Source organism: Gavia stellata, unplaced genomic scaffold, assembly GCF_030936135.1.
Source record: "Gavia stellata isolate bGavSte3 unplaced genomic scaffold, bGavSte3.hap2 HAP2_SCAFFOLD_42, whole genome shotgun sequence".
NCBI lineage: Eukaryota > Metazoa > Chordata > Aves > Gaviiformes > Gaviidae > Gavia > Gavia stellata.
This window is the reverse complement of record NW_026776913.1, coordinates 1,410,350-1,429,627: the sequence shown is the minus strand read 5'-3', so window position 1 is coordinate 1,429,627 and position 19,278 is coordinate 1,410,350. Positions and strand designations below refer to the sequence as shown.

General features: G+C 51.9%; 2 protein-coding genes across 2 annotated transcripts; one reads left to right on the top strand and one right to left on the bottom strand.

The window, feature by feature from the left end:
- Positions 1 to 1,052: 1,052 nt before the first annotated feature.
- On the bottom strand, positions 1,053 to 1,817 carry LOC132321457 (olfactory receptor 14C36-like). The gene has a single exon (XM_059834952.1). It carries the CDS (start codon positions 1,815 to 1,817, stop codon positions 1,053 to 1,055), a length of 765 nt encoding a protein of 254 aa, XP_059690935.1.
- A 16,145-nt stretch (positions 1,818 to 17,962) lies between these two features.
- LOC132321503 (olfactory receptor 14J1-like) lies at positions 17,963 to 18,880 on the top strand. Its single transcript, XM_059834997.1, has one exon. The coding sequence runs from the start codon at positions 17,963 to 17,965 to the stop codon at positions 18,878 to 18,880; it is 918 nt and encodes a 305-aa protein (XP_059690980.1).
- The last annotated feature ends 398 nt before the right edge of the window (positions 18,881 to 19,278 follow it).

The following is a 19,278-nucleotide window of genomic DNA, read 5'->3' as shown; positions in this document are numbered from 1 at the left end:
CTTCCACCACCCCGAGGTACTCTGCCTGCCTACCAGCTCAGGCTCCAGAAGGGCTCCCAGACGTCCTGGGATGCATTTCCCACGTGGGTGCTTCAGCTCCAAAGGACAGCGACCACCTCTGTGTGGGTAACTGAATCCAGTAGATTTTCAGGAGAAAACTGGAAACCTCTGCAGAAAAGAACTCAATGTAATACCTGGAAAAGTCTTCCTTTCCAGCATGGCTGGCTTTTCATGAAGTTTCATGATTTTTTTTCATAGTTTTTTCTTAACAGCAGCAATGGCATGTACTGGCAAGCTGATTCCACTCCCTTGCTCTCTGTGAATTCTTTTATGCAGCCCCTTAACAAAATAAATTTTCTTATCATTTCTTCAATTGGAGAAGCATTGCTCAGAAGAACTACTGTCTTTATATTGGCAGATATCATCTCTCTACTTCTGCCTCTCTGTCTTTTCTCCTTCCTCTGCCTTTTCTGTCTCCAAGGAAAAGACTAATTGCATCACAGAATAACTCAGGTTGGAAGAGACTTGGCCATTGTCTTGTCCGTCTCTCCTGCTCGAGTCAGGAGATGCTCACCCTGATGGCTCTGCCCTGGGTATGTCCCTCAGTGACACTCACCATCCCCACTGTCACTAGACACACACAGAGATCAGTTCAAAATCCATCCCTTGGTCTCTAAGAGGGCATGATGTGACAAGGAAGTTTTTGCTCCCAAATCCATGACCCAATGGGCCCTTTTGGGCTCTTGTTCTCCTTGACAGCAACTTTGGAAGAAGAGCCAACCGTGCAGGCAGCGTGCAGGGGAGATCCTGTTTTATTACAGAGCTAGTGTGAGAGAGTCAGTCAGGAGACAATGTTACAGAAACTTTTCTAAGGTGTCCAGGTGAGAGAGAGCACGTTCCTGCCTCAGGTGTAGTGGGACAAATCCAAACAGTCATGCAGGAAAATGATAGGGAGAAATAACAACAACAAAACCAGCAACAGAGTGAATAAACAAAGCTCTAACACATTACAGGATGCACTGTGAATCATGTGTGAAGAGAGATGGCAGGTCTCAGCTGTTGAAAAATGTCCATGAAAACCATTTCTTGATGGCACCCTTGAGCTCCTGGTTCCTCATGCTGTAGATGAGGGGGTTCACTGCTGGAGGCACCACTGAGTACAGAACGGCCATGAACAGGTCCAGGGATGGGGAGGAGATGGAGGGGGGCTTCAGGTAGGAAAACATGATGGTGCTGAGGAACAGGGAAACCACAGCCAGGTGAGGGAGGCACGTGGAAAAGGCTTTGTGCCGTCCCTGCTCAGAGGGCATCCTCAGCACGGCCCGCAAGATCTGCACATAGGACAGCACAATGAAAACAAAACAGCCAAAACTGAAACAAGCACTAACCACAAGAAGCCCAACTTCCCTGAGGTACGTGTCTGAGCAGGAGAGCTTGAGGATCTGTGGGATTTCACAGAAGAACTGGTCCAAGGCATTGCCTTCGCAGAGTGGTAGTGAAAATGTATTAGCTGTGTGCAGCACAGCATTGAACAACCCACTGCCCCAGGCAGCTGCTGCCATGTGGACACAAGCTCTGCTGCCCAGGAGGGTCCCGTAGTGCAGGGGATTGCAGATGGCAATGTAGCGGTCATAGGCCATGATGGTGAGAAGATAAAACTCTGCTGAAATGAAAAAGACAAGCGGGAAGACTTGGGCAGCACATCCTGCATAGGAAATGATCCTGATGTCCCACAGGGAACTGGCCATGGCTTTGGGGACAGTGGTGGAGATGGAGCCCAGGTCGAGGAGGGAGAGGTTGAGGAGGAAGAAGTACATGGGGCTGTGGAGGTGGTGGTCACAGGCTATGGCGGTGATGATGAGGCCATTGCCCAGGAGGGCAGCCAGGTAGATGCCCAGGAAGAGGCAGAAGTGCAAGAGCTGCAGCTCCCGCGTGTCTGCGAATGCCAGGAGAAAGAACTCAGTTATAGAGCTGCTGTTGGACATTTTCCTCCTCTGGGCATGGGGACCTGTCGAAGGAGGAAAAGACAGTGAGAAGTTAGGGAAGACTTCTCTGAGCAAAATATATTCAATTTCTCATAGAACCCCACCAAACTGCCTCCACCTATTCAGGAACACCTTTCACACTTGCTTTTTTTTGAGTTCTGGTTGGTGCTGGCTGAGTGTTTCATGAGGAGTCAGTCCAGCCCTGCACCAACAGGTAGATAGGAACACAGGGTGACCTCAGATTAAATCCATTCATGGTGTCAAATGACTTTTCAGCATTGTCTCTCCCAATTCACTCAACTGCAGAACTGAGCTGTGGGGATTTTGTTTTTCTTATGCTGCTCTAGTTGCCCCACTACACCTGAGGAGGGCTTTTAAGGCAGAAACAGCTGGCATTTCTGCCGCACTACAAGTGAAACCTTGTTGGTCCTGAGAAGTAAAGCGACTGTGCTTTCGTGCGGAGTGAGGACATTCTGTCAGCCCTTGTCTCATCTGCCCTGTGCTGGCACCTCTTTCAGCTGGAGGACAATCACACCCAGATGTTCCCCCAAAAAAACTGGGCACTGCTGAGAGCAGAGGAACCCAGTTTCCAAGTGCGGATCTCCAAACCCCTCAGCCCGTCTCATTGTACCTGAGGAGAATCTCAGCTCTGGCCTCCCAGCCAAGGACACAGAGGCACTCATTGCAGCTGCCCACATACAGTCCTCCAGCAGCATTTCCATGGCCTTAGCATCGAGATGTCTTCTCTGCTGGAGTCTTGGGAAACACAGAGATGCCATGGGAGAGCTGTGCTCTTCTGGAGGGCAGGCCTGCAGCCCAGCAGGACCTCCCAGGGAAAGAGCCAAGAGCAGAAAGATGACATGTCCTGATAGGAGGGCAAGATCATTGCCAGCCCCACACAATGCAGTGCCTAGACCCCAAAGTTTGCAGGGGACTTGGATGCTTTTCCTCCATGGATGCATCTGCATGGCAGGACCCACAACATCTGTGTCTGGGCTTCAGCCAAATCCTCACCCCCACACCGGTGAGTGCAATGGAAAAAAACAGGGCAGCGGGGACAAGAGGGGAACATGCCAAAGCACTCCTGCCAAGGGAGGCAGGACAGGGAGACACAGCTGGACACACGACCATTCTGACTCTTTGGTGGTCTGGCTGCTGGGAAGGCAACTCTTGACAAAGTCCCGTGACATTAAGGGTGGGGGGCTCTGCTGGGTGGGAGAGAAGTCTGTGGGGTAGCTCCAGAAAAGTTTTTTGCATCGCAGGGGATGGCAGGGAGGTGCCCATATCCTGCCTCCCAAGATGTTTCTGGTAAGAGCTCCCTCCCTGCCCATGTCTCTGCTGCCTAGAGCTGTCCCTGCAGGAAGCTGTCTCTTTGTCTCCACGCCTCCTCCCTGTCAGTGCTCACAGACCCCATCCCACCCACCACATGCTCAGCTCTGTTCTGCAGAGAGCTCCTGCGGCAGAGCACTGCCCAGGGGCATCTCTGAGTGTGCAGGGTCTGAGGACCAATTCATACAAACACTGATGAAACTAGAAATGTGATGATGGTGCTTTCTGAAGGCTGAGGCGCCCTAAAGCACTGTGGGGAGCTCCCCGGGCAGGCTGAGTGCTGACCCTGGCAGGCGGCAGAGTCCCTGCCCCAGCACCCAGCCCCGGGGGTGCAGGGACCCTGCTCGGAAGGACAGCCCTGGGCACCCCTGGCTGCACACCCACCTTCACACCCTGCAGCCGTCCCTGGCAGAAGGCAGCCCTCCTGCCCTGTCCCTCTCATGGTGCAGCAGGGAAGCCCTCTTCTGGGGCACCTCCTCCTCTTCTACATTAGAGAAAATGTGAAAGTCCTTCTGACAGGTCCCATAAGCTGTTGCATGTACCAGATTTAGGAGATCCCTCCAGGAACCGCAGCTGCATCGCCCTGCACCCACAGACTTAACAAGTAGAGGGCTTTTAAGATTTCTCCCTCACTGAGCTCTCAGCATCTTTCTTCTCCCAACTGACTTTAAGCTCCCTCAGGCTCCCGTGTCTCCCCTCGGTGCCTGCAGGCAGTGCCCTCAGCCCTGCTGCGCTCTGCAGAGGAGCTGCTCCTGGGCTGAGCTGTCTCTCCTCAGTGCTGCCCGCTTGCCCTGAGCTCCCTCCATCCCAGGAGCCCGGCCCAGCTCAGAAGCAGAGCAGCCCAAAGCGGCACTTTCTCTGACTCCCACCCTGTACTCCCGGGGGCTCCTCAGGAACCTACCTTGAAACAGACTGATGTAACCACTGTTCCCTCTCTCACCTCTGCAGAGACACTTCTTTCTAGCACTGACCTTTCTCTTCTCAGGGACAGAGTTAAGTCTGAGAAGCACCTTTCCGTGTCCCATCGTTAGACAAGACACCTGGACAGTGACAGACAGAGGTCTCCTTTACCCGTGCTGAGTGAAGGGATTCAGCTGAGTCATTCGAGGTGTCTCATCCTGGGTTTGTAGTCCTGGGACTGGAAGGATACTCAGCTCCCTCCCATGGACACCACAAAGACACAGGAGGTGGGATTCCTCTTGCCTCAGTTCACTTGTTCACAAAATAGGTACCTGCATGGGAGCTCCTCGTCTAAGCTCCGCTGGTAATTAATGGAGGTGGAGGCCAGCAGTGAGCTGTTCAGATGTGACACCTGGTGCCATCTGAGGTGCCAGAGGTGGTCCAAGATATGTGCTGGTAACTGCAAGGTCTAACCGACCAATGCTGAGGGGTTGTGGCAACATCTGGGGACATCATCCTGGAGCCTGTTGGGGAATTCCTTTGCGCAACTTACAGTGGACAGCAGGTGCCCACATTAAGAACAACTAAATCTCCTCTACTCATTGTGTTCAAGGCCACCTGTAGAGGTTTTCAGCTGAACAAATGGAGTCATGTGCCATCAGGACAGCTACCACTCTCTTTCTCTTCTCCATCAGCTCTGCTTCCTACATCTCCAGTGACTCTAATGGAAGCTTTTACATGCACATCCCTATATTGCCTAACCTTAGCCAGGGCAGCTGCTCAATTTAGTGGCTGAATACAGGCCTGCTGTGCCACGGGAAATGTCAGGGCGCTCCAGCACAACTGCATGTTGCTGGCACAACAGCACAGGACCGACAGGGAAACCATGCCCCACTCAGAGTGGGTACGTTATAGACACCTCAGGGCATCCTAGACATTTTTGGGACTGGTCTGAAAGCAGTTGATTCCCACCGCTGCAGTAAGGCCAGGTCTGTCCCATCTCTGTCCACCAGATGCACGCAGTGTATGAACATGAAGCACATCATAGGGAGGTCTCCACTCGTGGGCCTACACTCTCAAACTTTGCTGGTTCTTCTATCCCCTTGATGATACAATCAGGGAACAGGCCAACAATTTTCACAGTGTGCTCGGATCGCAGGATGTCCACACCCAAGGGCATTTTGAGCAGCACCTTGTTTTTGCTGGACACCAGGTATGATAACCAAGGACACCAAAAACTGCAGGAGACAGTTACCCTTCTGCAGCTGAGGGCTGCTGCCTTGAATGCCTCTTCACACTCCTCTGCTTGCAGTAGGTATGTCTCCATGAGCTAAATGGGAGAGTCACAGCCTCATTCATGTGCAAAGATGTCCATGTGGACACCCACACTGGGCTGCGTACCTCACTGAGCTGAACCCCTTTCGAGTTGCTGCTCCAAGCGGGTGCTGGTGTCCGGGATTTGCTGTGTCATATTTACCAGTCATCTGCAGGTGTCTTTGCAAACGACTGGCCATCTCGAGTGCCTGTCTTCAAACCCCTGACCCAAACACTAGGTTTCTGGGGTGCACCAAGCCACTCCCCAGGCTTCGCTGGCTGTGCAGCACTACACTGTGACAGGAGCGCAGGCACCCTGCTGAGGGGTGGAACAAATGCTTTGTGTAGGATTCAGCTTTGCACCCAGTTCTTTCCCCACTCTGCTTGCCTCCTTCAGGGTCGTAAATATATATCTTTACACGTGAGGCAGGCATCTAAAATCACATCTGTGCCCTGGAAGGTCTAGTCCATACATTCAGTGAAGCTGAGGGTGAGATTTGGCTGACCCTGCAGTCAATATTGGCCAGGGCCCTCTACACCCAGCTTGGGTTGAGGAAGTCTTTTCTGTCTGAGGGGGCTTATCCAATGAATCATAGAATCATAGAATGGTTTTGGTCAGCAGGGACCTTCCAAGATCATCTGCTCCAACCCCCTCTGCCATGGGGGGTCCAGTTGCTCAAAGCCTTACACCCTCCCTCTTGACAGTCTTCAAGATGACGCCGGTGTTTGCCTTTTGCTAGACATCAGGAACCTCCCCCAGTTGAAATGGCCTTTCCAAAACAATGGGGACAGTGCTGACATACGGAAAGAAGCGCTTCCTGTTGCCCTTCACAAGCCTCACTACTTCCATGTCCAGCTAGGCTCTGGCTTTCCTCTCTCCATCCCAGCAGGCTCAGCCATGTATTCCTCCAGGTGGCCCATCCCTGCTCCCACCTTCTGCATACTCCCTTTTCGTGCTCTGTGAGGAGATCCCCGTTCATCCATGCTGGCCTAGCACCACTTTTGCTGGACTTCCTACACATGGAGTTGTCTGTTCTTCTGCTCTCAGGGGGTTGTCCCTGATGATCAGGAAGCTGCTCTGGGGGATCTTCTCTCTCCAGGGCAGTCTCCAAGGACATCCTGCAAAGTACATCCCTGGGAAAGGCCAAAGCAGCCCTCCACATTCACTTCTTCAGCCAGTCCTGCCTTGCCTTTTTGTGGAAAACAAATCCCGTACAGCTTCTCCTTGAGTCAGGTCAGGGATCACCTTCCACCTTCCCCTCAGCGGTACCCTTCTAGCAAAGACCCATGGTCTTCACAGTCCCCAGGGTTGCTTCCTCCAGCTGTCTAAAAGAGAGCTCCTCTGCTTCCTGACCTTCACCAGGTGGTCTACACAAGCCTGTGTAGATGCCATTGTAGAAACCACTGCAGAGAGCACTGCTGATGCAAAGTCAGGTGCAGGTACAATAAGGGATGTAGGAGCCGCTGCAGACACTGACTGCATTACAAATGCCTTTGCCGATGCGGAGGCCATTGCAGATACTGATCCCATGGCAGATATCTTGAGGGTGCTCACAGGGTATGTGCAGGACAACCAAGGGATCCGGCCCAGCCAGCACGGGTTCATGAAAGGCAGGTCCTGCTTGACCAACCTGATCTCCTTCTATGACCAGGTGACCCACCTGAGGGAAAGGCTGTTGATGTTGTCTACCTGGACTTTAGTAAAGCCTTTGATACTGTTCCCCACAGTATTCTCCTGGAGAAGCTGGCGACTCGTGGCTCAGACAGGTGCACTCTTCGCTGGGTAAAAAACTGGCTGGACGGCTGAGCCCAGAGAGTTGTGGTGAATAAAAGGAAATCCAGTTGGCAGCCGGTCACAAGCGGAGTCCCTCAGGACTCAATTTTGGGGCCGGTCTTGTTTCATATATTTATGGGCGATCTGGATGAGGGGATTGAGTGCTCCCTCAGCAAGCTTGCAGACAACACCAAGTTGGGCGGGAGTGTTGATCTGCTGGAGAGTAGGAAGGCTCTGCAGAGGGATCTGGACAAGCTGGGTCGATGGGCCAAGACCAACTGTATGCGGTTTAACAAGGGCAAGTGCTGGGTCCTGCACTTGGGTCACAACAACCCCATGCGACGCTACAGCTTTGGGGACGAGTGGCTGGAAAGCTGCCCCGCAGAAAAGGACCTGGGGGTGCTGGTTGACAGACGGCTGAATATGAGCCAGCAGCGTGCCCAGGTGGCCAAGAAGGCCAACAGCATCCTGGCCTGTATCAGAAATGGTGTGGCCAGCAGGAGCAGGGAGGTGATCATGCCTCTGTACTCGGCTCTGGTGAGGCCGCACCTCGAATACTGTGTTCAGTTTTGGGCCCCTCACTACAAGAAGGACATTGAGGTGCTGGAGTGTGTCCAGAGAAGGGCGACGGAGCTGGTGAGGGGTCTGGAACACAAGTCTGATGAGGAGCGGCTGAGGGAGCTGGGGTTGTTTAGCCTGGAGAAGAGGAGGCTGAGGGGAGACCTCATCGCTCTCTACAACTACCTGAAAGGGGGTTGCAGAGAGGTGGGTGCTGGTCTCTTCTCCCAAGTGACGAGTGACAGGACTAGAGGAAATGGCCTCAAGTTGCGCCAGGGGAGGTTCAGGCTGGATATTAGGAAAAAGTTCTTTACTGAGAGAGTGGTGAAACATTGGAATAGGCTGCCCAGGGAGGTGGTAGAGTCACCCTCCCTGGAGGTATTCAAGGAGCGTGTGGATGTGCCATTGTGGGATATAGCTTGATGGGCATGGTGCTGTGTGGTGTTGGGTGGGTTGGTTTTGGTGTGTTGTGGTTTGTTGTTGTTGTGTGGTGTGTGGTGGGTTTTTTTTTTGTTTTTTTTTTTTAGGTTGGACTTGATCTTACAGGTCTTTTCCAACCGTAGTGATTCTGTGATTCTCTGATTCTGTGATAATCTTCAGAAACCGCTTTTCCACCTCAGAAGAGGTGTCGTAAGTGGATTTTGAAAGGGGAGAGGGGTGGGGAGGGCAAACACATGGTTATGATGAATCTGCAGAAATGAGACCTCTCTTTCTTAGCAGTGTAAGATCTCCTTAATCGAATATCACACCAGACTCTCTTCTGCAACACGTCATCGTAAGACGACCCTGCATAGCAATGCCTTTCAAATGACCTACAAGCACTTTACAAACCCTGGTGAATACCACAGTGGCATTTTCTAAGCGTGCAAACCAAGACAGAAAGCAACAAGCAGAGGACTTCATCCCTCCATGGCACACCCAATTCTCAACAAGCTTCACCCTCCTCCAGTTCTTATGCAACTTTGCCATGCTCCTAAATGTGTTTTCCCGATTATTTTGGTGGCAGATCTTTGCTGAACCTCTTAGTCTTTAGGAAATGACAGAAAATAGGTGGAACACAATGAAGAGAAGAATGACGGCTTTATTTCTCTGCAAAGTGGCACTTACATATCACTTAACCTCCTGGTCAGAACAAAAGCATGCCTGAAATTCAGTCCAGTTGAACTGTTGAGAATGACCTCTCTTCTAATTTGGTCCACAATCTAGAACATTGGTCAGGAATGTAGGTTTGAATAACAGTGCACCTGTCTCCAGATCACTCATGTTTGGTGAAATAAATGTCCATTCCTTGACACAATGCTCCCAGAGCCAATACTTCAGCTAATCCAGCACATTCAGTGGAATTAGCTTGTTCAGACATAGACTTTTATAACTTTAATGTCTAAAAAGATGAGTTCATTCTCTGGCCTCCTTTGATAGCAGGGAAGGATCAGCACTCTAGAAGGTGATATCATCTCCTCCTACAGTGGTCTTCAGGAGAACTGTACTTAGCATAGACTTGGCAGCTTAGTTTTCCCATAGGTAATGCCAAGTGCCCTGAGCCACATACCGGGCAACGTGTGCTCATTTGCAGAAGGGAGGGACTCTTGCTCAGCGGGGCCATCCTTTGAAGACATGAGGGTTACAACTGTGCCTTAAAGTCTCTCCAAAATTAAAAGGAAACCTCTCCTCTTCTCTAATCCCTGTCACAGTGTTGCCATTTTGTGCCAGTGGCTCTTGGCACAGTGGCAGCTATGAAGGGAGACCACGTGTCTTGGTACAGTCCTGTCCTGCCTGTCTTCTCATTGCAGCTCCTCTTTCCTTAGATACCCTCTCTGTGTCCTTGACACTGCTGAACCCAGATACAGGCAGCGTGGTGGTCAGTGCAGTCAGAGCTGTGGGGCATAAGCTAATGGGCACTCACACACCTCAGTGGACAGGCAGAGGTTGGGGCAGAGTGTATGGGGCCAGGGTGCCAAGACATGTCCCTTATGTTCTCAACTCTCTTAATCTCTCGCTGTCTCTTTCTCCATCTTGCTCGTATCTTAGGGATCCATCTCAATCCCTCAGCTCTCTCACAGTTGTCTCTCAGCCATCTACATGGGATGTGATTTAGAGCGAGCAGGGAATCTGAGGCACCCTCCCCATGGAAGCACCTTCAGGAACAACGCACCCCAGTGTAGGTGGGGTGAATGACTGAGTAAAAGGGCTCCTCCATTCCAGGAGCTCTCTGGGCTGTCTAGGTGACTGCCTCGGCCATCTCCAAGTCACGATAAAGATATGAAGTTTGAGACAGGGAATCATCAGGGACTTGTGCCAAATTGGGGAGCCACCCACTGGGACACACCCATGTGTGTGGAGCCTTCCCATTTGGACTCACACTTGTATCCTACATCTGCATCAGAGCTGCAGTCCTGAGGATCCCAACCACCATGGGGAGGCAGAAGGCCTTCTCCACCCGCTCCTCTCACCTCATCGTGGTGACTGTTTTCTATGGCACCCTCGTCCTTGTCTACATGACACCAGGACAGCCTCCCTGAGGCAGCTCCATGAAGTCCTCTCCTTTTTCTACACCATCCTCACGCCCCTGGTCAATCCACTCCTCTACAGCCTGCGGAACAGGGAGGATGAGGGGGCTCTTGGAAATGCACTCAGAAAAACTGTGGCCTGCATTGAGAGCTCATACATGTTGTGATCCACCAGGAATAAACAGGTGGTGGATCTCTTTTGATCAGGTGGGGACCACTCGTAAGTGCCTCTTTTGTGTACCAGGTATATCTTTAGAAGTGCAGAATCTTGGGACTGGTTGTGGAATGAGAAGCGGGAGAAGGGAATTTGTGTCTTAAAGAAATATAGGTCTGGTCTTGAAGAGTGTAAAAAACTTGCCTGGCTTTCTTCCTTCTTTAAAGTAAAGCCAGTTGTGATCCTGCAAGTGGGAGCTGTTGAAATGCCACACCTGCCCAGGAGCGGGAGGAAACTGACTCTAAGCATGCTGTTTTCTCTTCTGTCACCCAGCCAGGCTGAGGCGTGGCATTCCTGCATGTCTGGGATTCCTCAGGGCATCTCCCTATTGGCAGGGCGAAGTGGGCAGCTGAATCAAGCCCTTCCACTGGACATGTCTAAATCCAAGCAGATGAATCCCATCCCTCTTGTTCTCTGGGCTTCCTAGCAGAGGACAACTGTGAAAGCTACTCTGATAGGGTCAGCGCCTCTGAAAAAAAAAGTAGATCCTTGCGCAGAGGAAAGATGCACAAGTTGGGTCTCAGTTTCCCCATTTTTTAACACAGAAATCATTACTTCCCCCTTCTTTCCTTCTCATATTCTGACTCCCCTCCAACAATGTAATTCCTTGGCGTCCAAACCACTACAATTCACACTGCCTCCATCTTCACTATGACACTGGGTGTTGTGTGACACAACTCTCCTGGATCTCCAGGCAGGACGGCAAAAGTCTGATAGCTGAACCACAACTTTTCCTCTTCCTGGAAATGTGAATGCCACAGGCTCGAGCCAAGAGGCCCAAGAAACAAAACTTCCCAGAGGGTCAGTTCATGAAAACGTCCCCCAGGCTGTGGGACTTGCTCTTGACTGACAGAGAATTTGAGTCTGGACAAATTTGTGAGTCTTCACCTATTTTTCCCTCTCTCTTTGCAACTTGGCTCTCAGCATTTCTGTATTGAATCTGCTTTGCCGCTTTGAACATGTGTCTTTGAGAAACTAGCTCAGGAGATTTTCATTATCTTTTTTTTAGCCCAAATGAATATGCAGCATTGAAGTGGGTTTCCATATATGGAGCAGTTTTGCACAATGTCTGCTGCAAGAGGAGAAATATCTCAGCCTGCAGTGGGTAAACAGTGAAGCTGTGGGCGGTAAATGTGCTGCTTCAGACAATATGTGGTATGCATGCAAGAGAAAATGTTGTGAAGGTGAATGGGCATGAAAGAAATGGAAAACTGCCCATCCAATGGAGCTCTGCAAGAGGAGGATGGAGCCGTACATAACATGGCATGATCCAAGTGGGATCAGCGTGGAGAGAAGACTTTTGTAGGGAATGGAGTTGCAATGGAGTACCTTGATGTCACCCAGCTGAAAAAGAGAGATTGGACAGTGTGCTGTAGTGATGGGCAGAAGTGTCCGGGGCTAAAAGACCTTTGCTAAGAGAAGGTTGGAGGGATTTGGGTTGCAGAGATTTGAGGTAGTCCTTTCAAGACCTAATCAGGCTCAGCTTTGGAGACAAGTGAAAATAAGGAAGCTCTCAAGGATGTTTTGGAATTCATTGTACTACCTTTGCTCTCCCCTATAATTTAAAGATTACAGTATTGTCCTTAAGTAATCCATGCTCCATATCTTTTTTCGCTGCTTTTTTGAGGAGGGGGAGGTGGACGAGAAGAATAGTTTCTTTTTTAATCATAGGCAGCCAACGGGCAGATCCCAGGTCAGTTAAAAGGTACAAAGGAAGGCAAAATTTTGATGTGGTGTACACTGGCACAAGAGGATTACCTGCATTTCCATTCTCTGAAGCCCTAACTGGGCGGCAGAGAGCCTGGAAGCTCAGAGTTCCCTTCATCTGCCCTGCATTTCAGCATGTAAAATTAAGCTAACCTAGTCATAAAGTTGGTTTTGATTCTCTTCACAGCCTAAAGCACAGCATGGGGCGGGAGACAGGCAGGACACCTAAAGAGGACTCACAGTCCTCTGCACAAAAGCTTAGGTGCTTGCGAGAACCTCAGGAGGCATGGCATACCGATTCCAGGGTTCAACAACCTGGTCAAATGCCTTGTCTCCTTCTCTGTAATGGTGGCATCAGTGCGTGGCATTCATGTGCAGACTCTGTACAAGGATCATAGAATCATCGATTCATAGAATGGTTTAGGTTGGAAAAGACCTTTAAGATCATCAAGTCCAACTGTAAACCTAACCCTGCTAAGTCCACCACTAAACCATGTCCCTCAGCGCCTCAACCACACTCTAAGAATCCCATGGCAGAACTTGTGGCTGTTTCCTCTTGTCCATTCCCTTGTCATTTGAGGAAAAGAGACCAGCACCCACCTCTCTACAGGGCGACAATCACTTCCCTAGTACTGCCGGCAACACTATTTCTGATACAAGCCGGGATGCTCTTGGCCATCAGAGCAATGCTGGCCAACATATGAATGTTTCCTTTCCATAGGTATTCAGAGAGAACCTTCTTGTGCTCGGGAGAGGCTGTCCTGCAAGGCCTATCACATTTCCTGAGCTCCTTCCCCCTTCAGAGCTTCTTCCCATGGCACCACCTGGATCAGTCCCCCCGTACATCAAAGTCTTCTCCTCTGGAGTCCACCAGCCTGTGCTCTGCTGCTGGCCTTCCTTTGACACCTGGGACCCCACTATTTCCTTGTTTACCAGTACCGGCTCCAGGTGAGCATCCCCCTTGTTGTCCCTACCTGGCAGCTCTGTTAGGAACTTGTCCCAGGAGCTTCCAGGCTGCCGGCATCCTGTCGCTTTGCCTGGCCAGGGAATGCCAGGGCGCTTACAGTCCCCCACAGGAACCTGCTGCTTAACCTGGAGACTTCCTCGGCTTGCTGAGAGAGGACTTTTGCTGTTTCCTCTCCCTGACAAAGTAGGCTATGAGTGCCGAGACCATGTCACCCTTACTGACTTCTCTTCTCATCCTCACTCACAGAAGCTGGCCCAACCTGTGGCCCATCTCATAGAGGAGCTCCATATATCCTAGCTCTTCCTTCACACAGGGTGCTTCCCCCCAATTCTTGTCCTCCCTGTCACCTTCTCCATCAGAGCCTGTATCCCTCCACTGCAGCACCCCAGCTCAGCAAGCTGTGCCACCACTTCTCATTTAATCCCAAACCATCACAGTAGAGTGACACGTCCTGGGGCTTCAGCTCCTCCTGCCTGTGCTCCAGCTCCTCCTGGCCATGCACCTTTGGGCTGCAGCACCTCAGCCGTGGCACCGGGGTGGAGCGCAGACTTCTCCCAGGGAAACCTGATCACTGGTCCTGACCAGAAGACCATCGTCCACCGAGCAATTAGTGCTATGCTGTGCTGCGTGTACAGCGTGGCCTCCACACCTGTACTGTGCTGCAGAGATCCCTTGGGCACAGGACAACCTCGGCAGCTCCTTGTCACAGTGCAGCCTGCGGGCAGCTCCCACTCGGTACCGGCCATCATGGCACCTGCATGGCCTTGTCTCTGTCTGACAATGCAGCAGGAAGGTCTCATGAGAACATCATTTCTGACTGACTGTGGAGAAGAGGAATAGAGTCGTTTCCACTTAAGGGAATACAGTAAGAGTTTGATTGACCAAAACAGGAGACTCTTTTCTCTGGATGGGGTCTGCATGGCGTGCTGCGCATGGCTGGGAGTCCCATCTGATGCTACACCACCTAGGCATCCCACCACCTAACTAGATAAAAGATTACCTATACTATTCTCTCTTTATAATCTTAGCCCTCACTGCATTTTAAATGATACCTCACAGAGTCTGAGTACCTTCCTTACTGGGATCATCATGGACCAGGATCTACTGGTGAAGAACTCTCCCAGCACACTTGGATGCAGCCCCTACGGTCCAATGGACTGGTAGGTGTGCGGTTTGCTCAGGTAACCCCTGGCTTCATCCCCATTCACAGCTGGTTGTTCTCCTCCAGAGCCCTGCCTCAAAGCACAAAGGCCTGGGAGACCTTGCTGGTGGAAACTGAGGCAAAGGGGACACAGAGCATCTCAGATCTGTCTACACCTACTCTTACTAAACTTAGAAGTGGTTCCACACTCTCTCAGTCTCTTCCTTAACTCTTCCTGAAACAGCAACAGCTCATCTTGGTGCCCTTGAATTCCCTGTTGAGTGTCAATTGAGTTTTGATATGGACCATTGCTGTGGTTGGAGGATGCTGTCTTTGAAGACAAGATGTGTGCAAGCACAGTGAGAAAAGGATTGTTCTGTTCCTGGACTGTATCATCAAGGGAGTCAGTACAGATCCCTGTGTGATGTGCTTTGTGTTCACGCAATGCCTGCAGCTGTTGGGCAGAGAAGGGGCAGACGTTGCCTCTCTGATAACATCTGATAACTGATGCCTCTGAGTGATGGCAACAGCAATGGCACACAGGCACTAAATCACATTCTCTGCAATGCCGCCAACTGGGGTGTCTTGTCACGCACCCACCCTGAATGGGAATTGCTTTCCTGGTGGTCCTGTGATTTTCTTGCCAGCCCTGGCATCTCATGTAGCTCTGTGTGCCTGGATTTGAACCTTACATTGAGCAGCTGCCTTGAATTCTGTACCACAATGTGGGGATGAACACGAAACAGCTGCCAATACACTCAGTGAAGGTCTAGTGAATCCAGCACCTGGAGGAGAGGAAGAAAGAGACTGAGCTCTCCCTATGGCATACGACTGCATTCCATCCTATGAATATCTCTATAGGCTGAGCTGAACATAACGAGTAGGGACAGGTTCAGTTGCCCTTAATTTGGGCAGCAGCTGTCCTTTCAGTTGGCCAAAGGAAATTCCCAAGAGCCTCCAAGAAGATGCCCCAGATGTTGGCCTGTCTCTACATCAGCCTGCACGTATCTTCAGTCTGTCTCTATTACCGGCACACATCTTTGACCACCTCTGGCACCTCAGATGTCACCAGACAACTGCATCTGAACAGCTCACTCCTGGCCTCCAGCTCCATTAATTACCATGGGAGCTGAGAGCAGGAGCTCACATGCAGGTGCCTATTGTGTGTCCACCTGAAGGGGGGCAGGAGGAATCCCACCTGCTGTGGGTCTGTGGTGTGCATGGGAGGGAGCTGAGTGCCCTTCCAGCCCCAGCACTCCAAACCCAGGATGAGATGCCTTGTCGGGCTCAGCTGCATCCCTTCCCTCAGCAGGGGTAAAGGAGATCCCTGCCTGTCCCTGTCTGGCTGTCCTGTCTAAAGATGGGCCAAGAAAAGGTGATATTTAGGCGTGACTCTGTCTCTCAGCAGGGAAATGTCAGTGCTGGGAAGAAGTGTCTCTCCCCAGCTGCGGGAGGGAACCTCAGTGATTGCTCCAGCCTGTTTCACAGCAGGTTCCCCTGGAGCCCCAGGGACCCCTGGGGGGAGCCCCGAGGGGCAGAGAAAGTGCCGCCTTGGGCTGCTCCTCTGCTGCTGAGCTGGGCCGGGCTCCTGGGATGGAGGGAGCTCATGGCAAGCGGGCAGCACTGAGGAGAGACAGCTCTGCCCAGGAGCAGCTCCTCTGCAAAGCGCAGCAGGGCTGAGGGCACTGCCTGCAGGCACCGAGGGGAGAGGAGTGAGGCAGAGAGAGGTTAAAGGCAGTCTGGGGTGGGAGGACAGAGGCGAGCTCACTGGAGGAGAAATCTTCACAGCCCTTGACACGGTAAGTCTCTGGCTAAAGAGCAATTTAGGTATAGTTCACGGACAGATCTCCTAATGATGGCACATCCCACAAACTCTGAGACCTTTTAGGAAGAACTGCCACAGGTTCTCCAGTGTAGAGGAGGAGGAGGTGCCCCAGAGCAGGGCTTCCCTGCTGCACCATCAGAGGGACAGGGCATGAGGGCTGCCTTCTGCCAGGGACGGCTGCAGGGTGTGAAGGTGGGTGTGCAGCCAGGGGTGCCCAGGGCTGTCCTTCCGAGCAGGGTCCCTGCACCCCCGGGGCTGGGTGCTGGGGCAGGGACTCTGCCGCCTGCCAGGGTCAGCACTCAGCCTGCCCGGGGAGCTCCCCACGGCGCTGTGGGGAGAAGCTGGGGGTGGAAGGAGAGACCAGTGCAATGGCAGGGTGCTTCTGCTGTTGAGAGGGTGCTGTGTGGGTCAGGGCTGCTCACAGCTCCACATCACTGCAGGATCTTCCCAGGAGACTTTTCAGGAAGCACAGCAAGGCAGGGGCTGCCTGAAAGGGAAGGATCCTGGTCTTTCACTCTTCTCCTCTGGGTTGTCTGGGTGGGCGATGCCACATAGAAATTAATCTCTCATTTCCGGAGGAGGCACTGAAATTCCAAGTCTGTTCCTCTGTTCCTGGTCACTTTTCCAGCCTCGCCAGGGTTGGTCTGATGTTCCCCTCAGAGCCTGCACACCCAGAGATGCCCCTGGGCAGTGTCCTGCTGCAGGGAGGGCTCTGCAGGGCAGAGCTGAGCAGGCAGCGGGTGGGATGGGCTCTGTGAGCACTGCCAGGGAGGAGACACAGGGGACAGAGAACCAGCTCCTGGCAGGGACAGCTGCAGGCAGCAGAGACAGGGACGGGGTTGGGAGGACACTGCAAAGGAGCACAGGGGGAGGGTGCGCTCAGGCAGCTCTCTTTCTGTGTTTCCCTGCAGATGTCTGCTGGGCACTGTCTGCGGGGCAATGAGCTGACTCTCTCTGTAGAACCTCCCATCGGAGGGACCCCCGAGTCTCTGCTTTGCCTGTCCTGCAGGGCTTGCAAGCTGCCCCCCAGAAAGGCACAGCTCTGCTGTGGGATCCTTGGGAGTGCGGAGCCTTTCCTTGGGGGTCGGCACTCTCCTCGCAGAGTCAGTTGCTTCTCTCTGGGAGGGGTCGTGTCCTGCCCTCTCCATCACACCTCCACCTCTGGGCTGGGCTGGAGAAGAGTTTTCAGAGCTGTCCTTTGAAACAGGATTCCTCTGGTCTCATCAGAGTCCAGGTTTGGGGTTTTTTTTAAAAGAGTAATTTGTGTGTGAAGGCATCTTCAAGGCAGCAAAATGAAAACACAGGGCAGATGGGAATGGGACTGATGGATACTGCAGCTCTGTGAGAAAACACAGGCAAAATTATTAAAAAGACATGCCAAGCCTCTCTGCCACAGCCCACGTTCCTCTGAGACATGAGTGCAGATATTGAATTTTTCCATGAAAGGTGGATTACATTTTACATCCCCTGTGAACATTGGAGCTGTCACAAGTCAGCTCCCATGTACCCACTGCAGCAGAGCAAAGCCGACTCCTCAGCAGCAGAAGGGCAGAGCTCCTGCTCCTCACAGCACACTCAGCCAGCACAAACGGGAGAAAGGAAATGCATTCCAACTGGGGGGGGGGGTGGTGGTGGTGGTGGTGTTTTTGTGAAAATTGGAGTGGCTTTTCTCAGAGAAATATGTCCTAATTCTTCCTGTCTTTTCCTTTTGTGCACAGAGCCCCATACTAAGAAATAGCCAATGTCCAACAGCAGCTCCATCACCCAGTTCCTCCTTCTGGCATTCGCAGACACGCGGGAGCTGCAGCTCTTGCACTTCTGCCTCTTCCTGGGCATCTACCTGGCTGCCCTCCTGGGCAATGGCCTCATCATCACCACCATAGTCTGCGACCACCACCTCCACAGCCCCATGTACTTCTTCCTCCTCAATCTCTCCCTCCTCGACCTGGGCTCCATCTCCACCACTGTCCCCAAAGCCATGGCCAATTCCCTCTGGGACACCAGGGCCATTTCCTATGCAGGATGTGCTGCTCAAGTATTTCTGTTTCTCTTTTTCACGTCAGCAGAGTTTTACCTTCTCACTTTCATGTCCTACGACCGCTACATTGCCATCTGCAAACCCCTGCACTACGGGACCCTCCTGGGCAGCAGAGCTTGTGTCCACATGGCAGCAGCTGCCTGGGGCAGTGGGTTGCTCACTTCTCTGCTGCATACGGCCAATACATTTTCACTACCACTCTGCCAAGGCAATGCTGTGGACCAGTTCTTCTGTGAAATCCCACAGATTGTAAATCTCTCCTGCTCAGATGCTTACCTCAGGGAAGTTGGGCTTCTTGTTTTTACTTTATTTTTTTCTTTTCTTTGTTTTCTTTTCATTGTGCTGTCCTACGTGGAGATCTTGAGGGCTGTGCTGAGGATCCCCTCTGAGCAGGGACCACATAAAGCCTTTTCCACGTGCCTCCCTCACCTGGCTGTGGTCTCCCTCTTAATTTGCACTGCCGTGTTTGCCTACCTGAAGCCCCCCTCCATCTCCTCCCCATCCCTGAACCTGCTGGTGTCGTTTCTGTACTCGGTGGTGCCTCCAGCAGTGAACCCCCTCATCTACAGCATGAGGAACCAGGAGCTCAAGGATGCAGTGTGGAAACTGATGACTGGATGATTTTCAAAAGCAATAAACTTATTATCATCTTCTGCAAATCACTCCTAATGTGACTCATTACAGGCCAAGCCCATCTTCTGTAGTTTTTCGTGGCTTTGGTTGTGGGTTTGGGGTTTATTTGCTTTGTCTTACTTTGCACAATGTTGTCCATAAAGAATTGTCATTATTTGTGCCATTTGTAATTATATGTCTATCCAACTTTTGTGTTACCCAGGGTCTGTGTAAATAAGGAGCCATGCTGTCTGTGTGTTTAAACAAAACTAAGAACCCCTCAGTGACTTCTTTGAGATCCTTCCTTTGAGGCATTCTCTGGAGCTACAGGGTGAGTACGGGTGTGCAGAGGCGGAGAGGAAAAGAATCCCAGCACGGCAGCACTGCCAGGGAGCACCAGTGCCTGG